Source organism: Mustela nivalis (assembly GCF_964662115.1).
Source record: "Mustela nivalis genome assembly, chromosome: 5".
Taxonomy (NCBI): Eukaryota; Metazoa; Chordata; class Mammalia; order Carnivora; family Mustelidae; genus Mustela; species Mustela nivalis.
In genome coordinates this window covers 109,659,692-109,674,926 of record NC_139024.1, presented here as the reverse complement: position 1 = coordinate 109,674,926, position 15,235 = coordinate 109,659,692, and the positions used below count along the sequence as shown (strand labels likewise).

At 34.1% G+C, this 15,235-nt stretch overlaps 1 protein-coding gene across 4 annotated transcripts in view; it reads right to left on the bottom strand.

The window, feature by feature from the left end:
* ADGRB3 (adhesion G protein-coupled receptor B3) overlaps window positions 1–15,235 on the bottom strand; it is a 730,754-nt gene that overhangs the window by 289,550 nt on the left and 425,969 nt on the right. For all 4 annotated transcript variants that reach the window (XM_082731305.1, XM_082731302.1, XM_082731304.1 and 1 more), the window contains one exon: window positions 9,164–9,207. In XM_082731305.1, coding sequence (XP_082587431.1) covers window positions 9,164–9,207 — 44 coding nt within the window. The remainder of the gene's footprint in view (window positions 1–9,163; window positions 9,208–15,235) is intronic.

Here is a 15,235-nt window from a genome sequence, read left to right as displayed (position 1 = left end):
TGATAGCCATTTTAGATATTAGACAGAATATAGATGAATATGGATTGCCAAACACTTAAGGAAAGCTAACTGGAATGGGAAGAGAACTCTATTACCAAATGTAGGTAGCATAGGAAAGAACTTGATCAAACATGAAAAAAAAAAAAAAAACAGAAATGGATACTGAAGTGACACCATGCACATTTTGGGCACCTGATAAGTAAATGTTGAATAAATGAATGATGGCACCTGGGATAAGTCAATCAAAGGAGTACAAATAAATCAGTTGAATTAAATGGCATTCCCTATTTTCTATCTTGATCAACTGCCTTCCCATGAAACTTTTACCTTTCAACACCCTATATAATTTATTTATCTTTGATGTTTATGTTCTTATGACTCTCCCTGCATTCCTCCTCCATGTATGCTCCGTAAGTCAGGTATTTTTGTCTGTTCACTACTATATGTGCCAGGTATCTTGAATAGAAAAACAACAGGTTCTTAAGAATTAATGAATTCTTGAGAATGATTGAATTAATGAATTTACAGAGATCTATTTGCAAATCTTATTGGCAAGCACAGCAGAATTTACAAAGATAAATGTGACACACTCTCAGTTACCAAGGTATTTAAATCTAGAAAGGAATATCAAATTACTAAAACATAAGGCTGAAAACATAAGGGTTATCAAAGTTATAGACATAAAATATGGTATGGCAGTGCTTCTCAAGAGATATGCTATAGGTATTGTGAGCTGTTCAGGAATTACAGTTGTGAGAAGATACTGATTTAGATTTCCTGTTTTTAGCAATAAGTTATTTTTTTTTCAGGTTAGTCCTCGCATTTGAATACTGGTAGAATTGCTGAAATACATCGTCAATCCAGGTCACCTCTAGACTGAATTTATTTTAAGGGATGTGGGGGTGGTAATATCACCGAGTGGTCAGAAGAGCAAATAACAAATTATCTTTGGAAGAACATACCTTCATATCAGGCATCAAAGATTCCTCACAAATAATACATTAAGGAAAATAAGCATGACCTAACTTAGTAAACTAGGATACAAGGTACTATAAGTGAGAATTAAGAGAAACAAAAGGAGCAAAAACAGACTTGTAAAAATTTCAAATATAGGAATTATCGGCCACAAATTATAAAACAATTGTGCTTACTAAGTTGAAATAAATAAAACATAAGCTTGAAAATGCCTGCAGGGACGCCTGGGTGGCTCAGTTGGTTAAGCAGCTGCCTTCAGCTCAGGTCATGATCCCAGCATCCTGGGATCAAGTCCCACATCGGGCTCCTTGCTCGGCAGGGAGCCTGCTTCTCCCTCTGCCTCTGCCAGCCATTCTGTCTGCCTGTGCTCGCTCGCTCTCCCTCTCTCTCTCTCTCTGACAAAAAAATAAAATCTTTAAAAAAAAAAGAAAAAGAAAAAAGAAAATGCCTGCAAAAATTAGGAAACTCCAAGAAGTGATCTAATAGATTTAAAAACTATATAAAAGAAACTCTAGAGATGAAAATTGACAACTTAAAATCAAAACTTTACAAATAATTAAATAACAGGTTAGAAAAAATAAAGAGAGAAATACTGAACTGAAGGTTAAAAAATAATTTTGTAACTAAGAGGGGAAAAAAAGCAGAAGATCTGAAAGAGGGTTTGTGATACCAGAAGAATACAAAACAATGTTCTTTAGAGTTCCGGATGAATATGAGACAAATTATAGGTGAGTCTATATTTGGAAAAATAATGATTGAGAATTTTTCATAACTAATGGAGATATTGATCCTCTCTACCCTTGGGACAACCTACCTTGTTTCTGCTTCAAACATTTTTATTCATTTACCCCAATGTGCTTTAAAATTATTTTCTATGTATACCAGGACATAGAAAATGCTGGAAAACAATGTTTTGGATAGGTGTTAACAATCTTCTTCCACTGAGAACCAGATAGCAAATATTGAAAAATTTGTGGGCCATATGGTTTCTGTTGCAATGACTCAACACCATAGTTGTAGGACAAAAGCAGTCACAAACAGTACGTAAACAGATAGATGTTACTGTTTTCCAATAAAACTTTATTTACAAAAACAGATATCAGTCTGCATTTGTTCCACAGTCTGTAGGCTACAGTTTCCTAACCCTTACTTTAGAGGATCAAGGCATGGATTACAATAAAAAACATGTGGTTCCATTTTCCTCCCAATACATTGTTGAAGGCATAATGCAATGTTTCTTGAACTTTATTGCTCACACTATTGGACATACTGAGTTGGTAATAATATTAGAGGTACATACCTAGACTATATCAGTTAAAAAGGGACTACTTATATACTAACAAAAGCAAAAAATACCTCAGGAAACTTAATTCAATACCATAAGACCTATTATGAAATTCAAAACATTCTGAAGAAAATTTAAAACATTTTATTTTATTATTTTTTTAGGATTTATTTATTTGAGAGAAAGAAATACAGAAAGAGAGACAAATTACGCAAGGGCGGGGGGGGGGTGATGGGCAGACAGAGGGAGAGGGACAGAGAGAATCCCAAGCAGACTCCCAGCTGAACATGGAGCCCGACATAGGGCTTGATCCCAGGACCATGAGATCCTAACCTGAATCCAAAACAAGAGTCAGACACTAACCAAAAGAGCTATCCAGTTCCCCCAAGAAGATTTAAAACATTTTCATGGGAGGAAAAAGAAATATTTTTCTGAAGAAAGCTAAAGCAAAGTCATTTTGAATTATAAAGGGCTTATGAGGCAATGTTCAACTGTGGATACCAGAAAACTTCAAAAAGTAATGTACAGTGTAAGACAGAAAAATAAAGAAAGTTCCATTTAGTTTCCTATCAATGAATTTTTAATTGTCTTGCTACTTTCTCAAAGTATTATGATTTTTCTATTAATTTTAGTACTTTTTCAAAAGCACAGTTATCTTGCAAACAAAAGCAACATTTTATCAGTGATATATCTGAAAACAAATAACTGTTACGAATTTGTGTGTGATTATTTTTGATCCATGATACAATATCTAAATTATTGGAAATTGGCCAATTTTAATTTACAATGACTTGTATTTTGATAACATAAAAGTTTAATATTCTTGTTTCTGTCAGTGTGAATATAATGAACGGAAATATAACGTATTAACATAGTTTTATATTATCTAAGAATTGATCACTGAACGGATAGTGGGAAATCCCACGGAACCCTGACATCTTAATTGGTTCTGCAGTTGGAGCCATATGGGCTCAGACTATGCCAATTAAGACAAAATTATAATAAATGCAGGTCAGAAATAGTTTTTTATTTCTTACCACTCTCACTACAGAAGGGCAAACATGACCTTAGACTGTCCAGTAAAAATGACCATGTTGCTACTGAGGACATACACTGGGCATATTGGAAATTGCATATAAGAAGGTTAATTTGGAAGACTGAACAGCCTATACGTAATATAATCATGTAATTTATTCCCAAAGTACTGACTACCATGATGTACTCAATTAGAGTTTAACATATTTTAAAGATTTATTTTATTTATTTGAGAGATAGAGTGTGTGTACATGCACATGTTCGGAGAAGGGCAGAGGGAGAGGCTCTCAAGCAGATTCCACTGAGTGAGGAGCCCCACACCAGGCTAGATCTCATGACCCTGAGATCATGACCTCAGCCTAGATCAAGAGTCCAACATGTAACTGACTGAATCACCCAGTCACCCCCCTTAAAGTATTTTGAACAGAGCAATCTATGCAATAAAAGTAATAACACTTTTTGAAGTTAAATAGTTTTAAAATCCTATGTCTGGTTACTTAACTCACTAAGAAATTCCAGAAATAGTGTTCTACTGGAATCATGGCTAGATGTATGCTGAATATTCTGAACACAGACTTCATTTTTTTCATTGCTAATCAAGAAAAGATTTCAGTTAGGTAATTGCAGGTCTGTAAAGGATGATTCTGTATATCATCTAAAACAATAGGACAGATGTAGTGAAAAGAAGGGCCATCTGTACTCCAATGTTTATAGCAGCAATGGCCACGGTTGCCAAACTGTGGAAAGAACCAAGATGCCCTTCAACCAACGAATGGATAAGGAAGATGTGGTCCATATACACTATGGAGTATTATGCCTCCATCAGAAAGGATGAATACCCAACTTTTGTAGCAACATGGACGGGACTGGAAGAGATTATGCTGAGTGAAATAAGTCAAGCAGAGAGAGTCAATTATCATATGGTTTCACTTATTTGAGGAGCATAACAAATAGCATGGGGGACAAGGGGAGTTAGAGAGGAGAAGGGAGTTGAGGGAAATTGGAAGGGGAGGTGAACCATGAGAGACTGTGGACTCTGAAAAACAATCTGAGGGTTTTGAAGGGGTAGGGGGTGGGAGGTTGGGGGAACCAGGTGGTGGGTATTGGAGAGGGCACGGATTGCATGGAGCACTGGGTGTGGGGAAAAAACAATGAATACTATTACACTGAAAATAAACTTTAAAAATTAAATAAATAAAAAAAAAAAACACAAACAGTAGGACCATCATATTATTGTTTTGCATAGATGTTCTTTGCCTACTTTCTTTTTTAACTCTTGTATAAATTAAGTCCCCAACAAGATCTCTCCCTTGTTCTTTTTGCTCCTTTCTAATAATTGTAAGGATATTGAGTTTTGTCCATATCAATTTGCTGAGTCTGACAGTGTGAATAGGGCCTTATGAAGGAGTTTTATCCTTTGGTTATCACATGGACAGGAAAGGTTGGTTACCCAGTGACAGTAATGCTTTGAGTAATTGTGGTGAACTCCTAAAAGCTAACAGAGCTTTTTTTTAAGTGTATGTCCCTGAAGTTATGACATCATTTCTCCATAATGGCATGAATATGTCAGTCGCCCAAAAAGCAAAGAAAATGATGCTGATACCTCGGCATGAGGCCAGAGTGTTAGTTTTATATTTTTAGGAATCATATTGTCAGGTATATGAAATGGTGACTACCAATATAAATGACTAAAGAGAGGGAAAAGTCCCGGCGATGAAGAAACAAGGGCAACAGAAGCAAAGGAGAGGAATCACCGCAATTCAGTTACTTGAGATCAAACAAGCGGTATCAGTCTCAATCAAAATGTGACTATTGATAAATCAATTCTAATTGTAGAAAAATAGGAAGCCCATTGAAAATTCTTGTTTTGGACCACAAGGGAGGCACATAAGTCATAAATGGATTGATAAAACTGTTTAGCAATAGTTACAAAATTATAATTGAAATTCACATGATTGACACTCTGAAACATTTTCTGAAAACAAACATGATCCTTCACAGACCTGACAGCATCAGATGGTGTTACTCAGACCCATGGAGAACGACCACAAGTTAATTAAAAGACCATAGATAATTTATGGGTTTTCCAGAAAATGATCTAATACACAAAATCGAACTTTAGAGTGTCCCAAAGAATGTGCAAATTATTATCTTAATGATAACTTTGTAAGCTATATTAAAAAGAAAACATTTAAACATTTAAAAAGAAACGCTTCTCCTAACCAAAAAAGCATTTCTGAGGTGAGGAAGTACTTTCAATTAATTGCATGGGTCACTCATAATGAAAATTTTCTGCATCCCGCCAATTAGTTAGCCAAAGCAAGATGAAAATATGTTTTGAAATTGTCTGAGACTATTGTACCCAATATCCTTGCTTGGGATTATCAGGGTAATTATAATTAGAAATAAAATTGACCATTTACAATGGACCTGAGTATTATACCAAGATGAAGCATTCTCCCTTTAAAACTTCTAATGTTAGATCTAATTGTTATGGAACTAATAAGATGAAACATAAATAGAAATAATTCTTAAAGAGAAACAGTACCTGAGAAAAATGCAAATATTGATTCTTGGGCAAAACTAACACAAGAATTGGGTTGAAGTACTTGTTGAATATATACTGTGTGCAGATGTCTTAGGCATTAAGAGTGCAGTGATGAATAAGAAAGATAAAGTATCTCTCTCATGGCATTTACTTCCTGGTGGAGGAGACAGACAATAAGCAAACAAGAATAAATAAGTAGGAATGCATGCTGTGAAGAATATAAAATTGGGTGATATACAGAGAATAAGAGAATAACACTTTCAACCGGATGGTCAGAGACAACCTCAAAAAGGGATGTACAAGGAGGTACACAGAAGCACAATACATTCCATTAAAAAAATTTAAAATCACCTCAATGCCATCAATATTAGGAATACTAGATCAATTATGATAGATTTATATAATGTAGTACATACAAGAAAGTGTAACATATGTAGTACAGTTTTAAAATTTCCACACTATATTGTGAAATTAAAAATTGATGATGCCAATGTTACATACTGTATGATAATATTTATGTAAAAATAGTATTAATTTTTATGGTTGCATACATATGTCAATGCGTGCATGGATACCTGAAATTACACATAACAAAATATAAGTAGAAGTGACCTTGGGGAGATGAGTGGATGTAGACACCCCAGTTGGTGATGATTAATGGGGACTTTTGCCTTAGCAGTTATTTTTTAAAATTTTATAAGTAAATGATACTCAGATAATAATTTTATAATAAAAATTAATTAAAAATTAAAAGTAGGGCAATTTGATGTTGCCAGAGGGGAGGGGGGTAAGAGGTGGACAAAATGAGCAAAGAGCGAAGGAGGTCAAAAGGTAGAAACTTTCAGTTACACAAAATTATACAGTAAACGTCATGGGGATATAATTTAGAGCATGGTGACTATAGTTAATACTGTGTCGCATAGTTGAATGTCGCTAACAGAGTAAAAAAAGTTCTCATCACAAGAAAAAGATATATAACTATGTGTATGGTGATGGATGTTAAGCAGACATACTGTGGGGATCATTTTGCAATACATACAAATATCGAATCATTGTGTTGTACACCCGAGACAATATAATGTTATATATCAATTGTAACTCAATGAAAAAGGTAAGACATTCTGATAACATAAACCAAAATTACATTTCAACTTTATTAATGCAGTCTTGAGAGCATTGTTTAAGTAAACTCTTTTCTGTATAAAAATTAGTAGCCATATCTCTTCACGACTAACTATACTTAGAGCACTTATACTCAAAGTTGAAATCACTGCATCGGTAAAGTTATTATGTCTATATATGACCATGATCAAAATAAAACAAATGTGAAAAAAATAAATAAAGTTGTCTTAACCTTCATTATTTAAAACTCACCCAGAAAAACAACTTAATGATAAAACACTCTGATAAAAAGTGTGATGGGACAGAAGTTCTGTCAGTTTTGATTACTTTTCAGGTACATCAAGGAAACATGAACTACACTGATCTCTTCAGATAATCTACTTTGAAAGGCGGATTACCACACTTCTGACTGAATAGTTTTCTTCAAGGACAACTTAAAAGTTGATTTTTGTAAAGCTAAGACATTGCGGTTTTGTTTGTTTGTTTTGTCATGGATAAGAGTGATGTTTTAGCAGATGTTGGAGAAAGAGTATGATTGATTCCCAAGATTAGCACTAACCTCAAACACCAATATCTCTCTCTCCATTAAACTTAAAAGCTTAGACCTTCTGTGAAAGGAAACCAAGAGAGTCACAAAATAGAGGAATGCTCTTTCTTCATAGTATTCCTTTAACAGTTCCAAGGGTCTTTAGGAAAAACTAACACTTCCCCTGTTTGTATTAACATGAAGCACATTAACCACTAAAAAGATAATAAAACTACATCAAAGTTGATTATTATTCACAAAGATATGCAAGTAGCTATAACCATGAGTTTAAGATGGCATATTTTTCCTAAGTAGAAAATATTCAATTAGATGTTTGTAGCATTTCATTCTTCCCTTGACTATACAACATACTAAACAGTGTGTCAGAATATACTACTCGAGTCTTCTCTGGCTAATGGTAGAGAGCAAAGCTTGCAAAGCTTTTACTACCATGGATTTCTGTATTGTGTTTCAAAAGAAACAAATAATGACATCTATGAGGACATCCAGTGCATGTCATCATCATGGTAATGTGGATTCTCCTTACGGCACTAAAATTCCTTGAAGAAGAGGATCCCTAGAATATCAGAATCTACAGCAAATAATATGCCCAACATTACTGATTCAGGAACCACATAAATACTGTAATGTAAACTATATCAGTATCCTAGAAATAATCACATCCAGTAGATATTTTCTTTACCTAGAATTCTAATTATGTCCTTTTTCTAGACTCTCCAGTACAGCTACTGGTGAGAGGCAAGTAGCATAGTAAAACCTCAGCTGTAGATTAGATTTAGGGTGAAGAACACTGGAGAAAATCTTAGAATACCTCGAACTCAACATCATGGTACCCTATCTGACAGCATCCACAGGGCAGTATTAGCCTTTGGGATTGATTGATATTTATCTCCCCTCCATGCAAAACAATACAAAACAAAACAGCTGTATAATCTGGAAATAAATGTACCTAAGTATTTAAAATGTAAGGGTCTAATTAACACTTAATCAGGAGTTTTCTGCTCTGTGAGACTATCCTTAAAATCCCATAGAATTACTAATAAGACTAAGATGATTTTGACAAGATATATTGCAATTTCCTGTACAAAGGAATGCATCGAAGAATTATTAATCCTTATTTATTGCAATGGTTTTCCTTTGTCTTCATGAATTCATAAAATATATGAATAAGAAAATTAAATGTCACTCAATGTTTTTATAACAAAACAATTTGGAAGAGCCATATAAATATCACATTACTCTGATAATAGATTCAAGGTCATGCAAGAAATGTATTGGCTAAATGACCATAGAGATTGCATTTTATTCTGCAATGCTAAGCTGAATGACTAGAGCAAAGTGTTGAAACAGCATTTGAGCTTCTATGATTTTAAAATATTAGAGCTTTTAAAAAATCTTCATGGAATTTGCATTGCAATGTGCCTTACATATTAGGTAACACAATTCTATCTTGGGACGTAATCTGATGGCATCATCACACACAGCTACATTCATCATCCTGTCCTGCAGATGCACAAAGGAGAATGTCTTCTGAGTGTAACTCACATCCCACTAACTTATCATATTCCTGTTGACTAGCAGGCAGCTGAAATAACTTAATGTGCTTTGAATATTTAACCCAGAGTAATATAAGAAAACATCTGTCACTTACGTTTTTGAGTCATCCCATAACACACAATAGGGATTCAAAGTACCCTAAAAATAAGCAGAGAAAGAAGAAATGTCTCTTGAATACATACAACAAAAATGGAAGTTTTATGTGAAATGCAAACAGAATGGCAGCTTTCTTATCTTGTAGTATGATACTTTAAAGACTCCATCTCTATTTATTTTGCATAAAAAATTTGTCCTTCCTCAGCCTTAGTGATGCATTTCATTAAATTCTAATCATGAAAACAATACGTTTATTACAAATGTCATAACCTATATTTAGTTTTTCTTTTGAAAATTGAAAGTGAAGCTCTCATTTGGCACAAGGTCCATATTTTGATCATTTACAAATTACCTAATTTGTAAAAGATTTCATTTTTTTAACCTGTAAAATATTAATTGTTGGATTATTTCCTTTCTGAAGACCAAAGTACCTACACAGTGTAAATCACAGGGAAACATTCTGTATTACGCACACGTTACAAACACAACCACTGCCACCCTTATTAGTCTCTGGTTGTTGCCTTCCTAGGGGCAAGAGATGGTTATATTAACTGTCCATTTCCAGAAAACATGTTGGATAGTGATAGCTTCTTCTTCTTTCCTCCTTTTTTTTTCTAAAAATGGGTTATTAATAGCTGCATTTTTTTAAAAAACCATTTTATTCAATAATGATGATGAGTGAAATAAAAATCGATGCAGCTCATAGCATTCTCTGAGTTAGCTTTCCCTTAAAGTATGAAGAATGAAGTGTCATTAAAGGGATTTTAAGTATAAATTTGTACATGATGTGCAAGCTCCTCTGGCCCAATGTGCCACCTCCTCCTAGCAAGTCAAGGCTGCCCTTTTGGGATGTATTTCACAATTAGTATGAACTAAACCAGATCCACTATTTAATAACCCCTTTGTATGTCTTCTTAATTATAATAGTCATACCTATAGAGTGAAGATAGAGAAGGAAGCATAAAATGGGATGTTCTTTTGAATTTGGAAATAAACATAAAGTTTTATCATTTCCTTCCTATAAGAGTAATCTAAAGTGTAGAAACGCTCAAGTCCCAGTAGAGCTATTATTATCGTTTAAAGACCATCTCATTCGTTTGAAATCAATTGAGAGAAAATGCAGATGTGGCCACATCTAGTCCACGGCAAAGTGTTATTGTTGTTGTTGTTGTTTCTTAAATAGCTCACAATGTTACATTAGTTTTAGGTGTCTAACATAGCGGTTACACAAGTTTATACATCATGGCTTGCAATATCTTCTCAATCAATAGATTATTTTGTATCGAATCATGTCTAATGAAAATATGTTAAAAAAAAGTATCAAATATTTATTCAGTTCAATAATTGTATATGTATGAGTAGCCCCCCTGGCCCTCAGGATGACGCCATGAGGTTTTCATTATCTTTCTGTTTTAAAGAGTACTAATCGTCTAAGTGTTATCTTTTTGTCTGTCTGTCACATTCATTGGGCCTTATTTTGCCCTTTTGAAACTAGCCTAAAAATTCTTCCTTTATATGATGCTATTCTACCCATGAAGAGCCCTCTTCTTTATTAAACGTACGCTGTTTGTTTCAAGTTCTCTCATTCTCCACATCACTCATTTCTTAGAGCACATAGCTTTGAGGTGTGTTTAGGGAAACCATCAATATGTGTCCCACCTGTGCAGAAAAAAGTGGTGTTATTGTCTCTTTCCTGTAAGATGCCATATTCCTAATAATGCAAGCTATGACTGTATCAGATATTTTGGGAGTCTCTTCCTCACCTTGACTACTTATACATTAAAGTCTCCTAGGAGAGACTTTTTGAATCCTGATTTTGACATCCCACACATTCACTATTGATTCAAAACGTTTTAATTGGTACAGGATTAAGAAACAAGCATGGTGTCTATCCCCTCATTGAACCAAATCATTAATAAAAATGATGGCTAGGTCAAGGCAGATAAAACCAGCTTTTGGCTCTGTTCCATAGGTGGACATGCTCCTTCTCTGGCTGCGACCCCTACACCTCAGTCTTGTTTTAGTAGATAATCACCAAGGTATATCCAGCAAAACAACCTCTTTAAAAGTCTAGGCAGGCTCTTTGTAAAGTGTTGCCTAAGTGCTGTTTACTGTATCTGTTCAAAAATTTCACTAGAAATAAACATTAAAAATAGTGATTCTCAAATTTGTGAAATCCATCCCAATTTTATTTTTCATTATAATTAGGACATTTGACTAATTCCAATATTTTAACATCATTACCAAAATCCCTCAAAGACCGCATATCCAAGGTATCTTTCTTCTTGTCAAATGCTAATACCTATAAACAATGCTCTTGGCATAAAAATGCTCCTTCCCTAAGAAGGTTATAGCCTCAAGGAGGTTGATGAGGAACACACATATGTGTGTTTATGTTTATATATGTTAATATTCATATAACAACAAAGAGACATGGTTTTATAAGTGTCACTTGTCATAATATACTGTGTCAGGGAGAAATGAGGGACATCATGGCTTGTGTTAGATCAAGTTTCATCAAGTAAGTGAGTCTTAATGTGGTTCTACATGCGGTATAGATCTAGGGAGGGTCACAGAAGGGAAAGGTGCTTCAAACTGTTTTCTTTTCTATTCTTTCCTTTTCTTTTTTTTTTCTAAATTGCTTTCTTCCCCTGTCCCATGAGGTCCTATCTGGTTTTAGTTAAAATTTTCGTTCAGTCTGTGACTTTCTAAGAAATCTTTACTATAGCTACAATGTTGCATCATAAAGCTATACTACATTTTATCAGGGAATTTGTTCAAAAGATCTCAGAACACTTTATAGAAAATAAATTATCCTTGAAATATCACAATAAGCGGTATGGGAGTATATTTTTCATGAATATAGAAACTAATTATGGGTGAAGAACCTGAGATAATAATTCTTCTGAATCTAGTTTACTTCTTTTAGTAAAGTATGAGTTAGGTAAACTTAAATTTCTATGTAAACCAATATAGGATACTGATTATAGGATTACTATTTCATATTTAGAATTCATAACAGCTTATAACAAAAATAATACTCAAAAAGAAATATAAAACAACCTTAATTGTTTGGATATCTTTCCTTTTTAAATCCCCTAATGAAACTGATTTCCATTTTCAGATAAAAGTATAAAGGTGAAAAATGCTTATTCTACTCTTAATCCACACCATCGTAAACCTTAGTTTTATCTTCTACCTTCTTCACCCCTCATCTCTTTGATTTTATCTCATGCTTCTCTCTCTTCTTGTTCTTGTGAAAATTTCAAAAGTATCTACTTGAAAATTATTATGGGTTCCAAAAGGCACCACTCAATTTTGTGTTTCACTCTACATTCTGGAACTTACACATGACAGACACCATCTGTAAGGGTTCATTCTTGTGTAGTTACCAATACGTAGGTCTGTGAGCTGAGGTCAGTTATTTAAATACTTGAAGTTTAGAAAAATAAGCAGAACAAACAAATTAAAGAAATCTCAGTATCTGGATAGACCAGTAGCTTAAAGAAAAAGAATGTGCAATGGAAAGCATAAAGCAAACATCAATGATGAGTGAATCCTAAACATAAAAAACAAAAAACAAACAAACAAACAAACAAAAAACCACTGTCTAAAAGGTTCTGCTGGGAAACCACTTGTTAAGTATTTGTTATAATTTCTAAACATTTTTCTCAAAGGTACTCTGCTACAAGATCTGTTATGAGGAATTTACAGGAAATTGATAACAGGAAATGGTGAGCCCAACAGAGAGTAACAAAATGTAATGACAGGAGCAAGAGGATAATGGGTGAGCGTGGACTAGCCTATAGAAGTTGATTAAAGAAATGCATTGGGGTGCCTGGGTGCCTCAGTGGGTTAAGCTTCTGCCTTCAACCCAGATCATGATCCCAGGGTCCTGGGATCAAGCCCAGCATTGGGCTCTCTGCTCAGCAGGGAGCCTCCTTCCTCCTCTCCCTCTGCCTGCCTCTCTGCCTGCCTCTCTGCCTACTTGTGATCTCTGTCTGTTGAATAAACAAGCAAACAAACAAACAAAAAGCATTAAACTAAGGAAGCAATCAGTTCTCAACCAAATGAGACAATTGTGCTTAAAAAAATTCATTTACATAGCTGTCAATCTCATTGACACTTAAAATATAAAAACTGCATGTATTGAAAACTTTTGGAAAGGATACTTTATTCTTGAAAAACACATTTTTTTCTAAAACAAGTAAACAAAGAAACAAACAACAAAGAACTTTCTTGACCCCATTCAAAATAGAATAGTCGAACTCAAGTTAAATAAATATTTTTACTCACCCGATTTTAAGGCATTTAAAAAATGTACCATGACCCAAATTTCCTCATTACCATAGTTGTTCAATATATAACTTTCAAGTGTCTTTAATAGTCTTTGCTGTTTTTTACTTTTACTTCTTTTCTGTTTCCACATCAACAAACCAATATACCTATTTAACAATATATCACTGGCTTTGTCAATGTATTTCTATAGGTGGTTCTCTTTTCCTTTGATCTGCATAACTTTTCTTTTTTTCCTTTCTTTTCTTTCTTTTTTCTTTTGAATAGAAGAGGGAATTTGGACATCCTTTCTAGTTCTAGCTCTCAGTGATTCCTAAATGACTTCATAAGTGCATTCCTCCTCTTTCAAAACTCTCTTCCAAGTCAGTTTTTTTTTTCCCTATAGAATACCCTAAATACATCTCCCTATGGTAAATTACTCTCACTATGATAAATTTCATTTAGTCATTCATACAAAAAAAAATCACTTAGTAAATACGTATTATATTCCAGGTACCCTTTGAAGCACTGAGGTTATAGCAGTGAACAAAACAAAATTCTTGCTTCATAGATTTAACTATAGTGAAGGGGGCAGGGAGAGAGACAAAATAAAAACATAAATATATAACATGCTGGATGGTAATCTGTGCTATGACAAGAAGTAAATCACAATGAGAGGAAAGAATGGGAAGTGAATTAGTTGCAATATTATATACTGGGAAGCCTTCACCCATAAGACAATATTTGAGCAGAGATCTGAAGCTGATCGCAGAAAAGATAAGAGTAAAGTCACAATAAAAATGAGTGAAGACCAAGTTTCTCTAATTTTTCTTTGGTGTTATTCCATTCTGAGTAAATTCAATCCACATACTATGCTTACTACACTCCTGCTATCTTAGTGTTTTCCAATGGTTTTTTTCTGGACCTACTCTAGAATCAACTGGGGTGCTTATCAAAAATGTAGAGTCCTTGGCACCACATATTTTGAGATTGGGGCTATCCCTAGGAATGTGCATTTTAATTATTACTGCCTCTACATAGTTTTTATCCACATCAAATCTGAAGAACACTGCTCAAGACACACACAAGAGAAATTATATGGTTTCTTTCTCCTGTTTTTCTTCAAGCTTCCAAATGCTTAGTGCTCATATGCCATCACAACTTCCAAGTCTGGAAATGTCTAACTTTCCCGTACCTTTCATAGTCCTTTTAAAACAATACATCCTCTTGTCTATAGAGGTAAAGCAAACAAGCAGACGATGCATCTAAGGGCATGAAGAAGGGCACTGACTTCATCATAACTATATCAATATTTCCAATTTTCTGACTCAGATGTTCCAGGTTGATTCTCCCTGTCACATCTTCTAGTGCACTGTACATTGACTTCTTGAATGTAGATGGGAGGAAGATTGTTCAATGGACATTTCATAGTCTCTCTTCAATTTTCAAAATTTTAGACATAAAGGTATTGCATTAAAAATACCTGGGTTTTGCCAAGCTTATGTTGTCTTTCTTTCTCTACCAAAGCTTAACTCTAGTTATTATATAACTGTACAAAAAGACTTTGGGAATCTCTTGAGAACATTTCCAAAATGACTGACCTGACCCACAAAAGACTATTTTAATATCTTGTGTATAATTCTAATACTACTTGAGAAAAGACACATTAAAAAAAAAAAAAGCCTAAAGAATGCATGCTGGAGGAGGTAAGACCTTGTGGATGTAAATTTTTTCATCGTCAAATCTAAGACAGGTCCCGCCCCTAAAAGCTGATTAGTGAGAATATTTCTTTAAA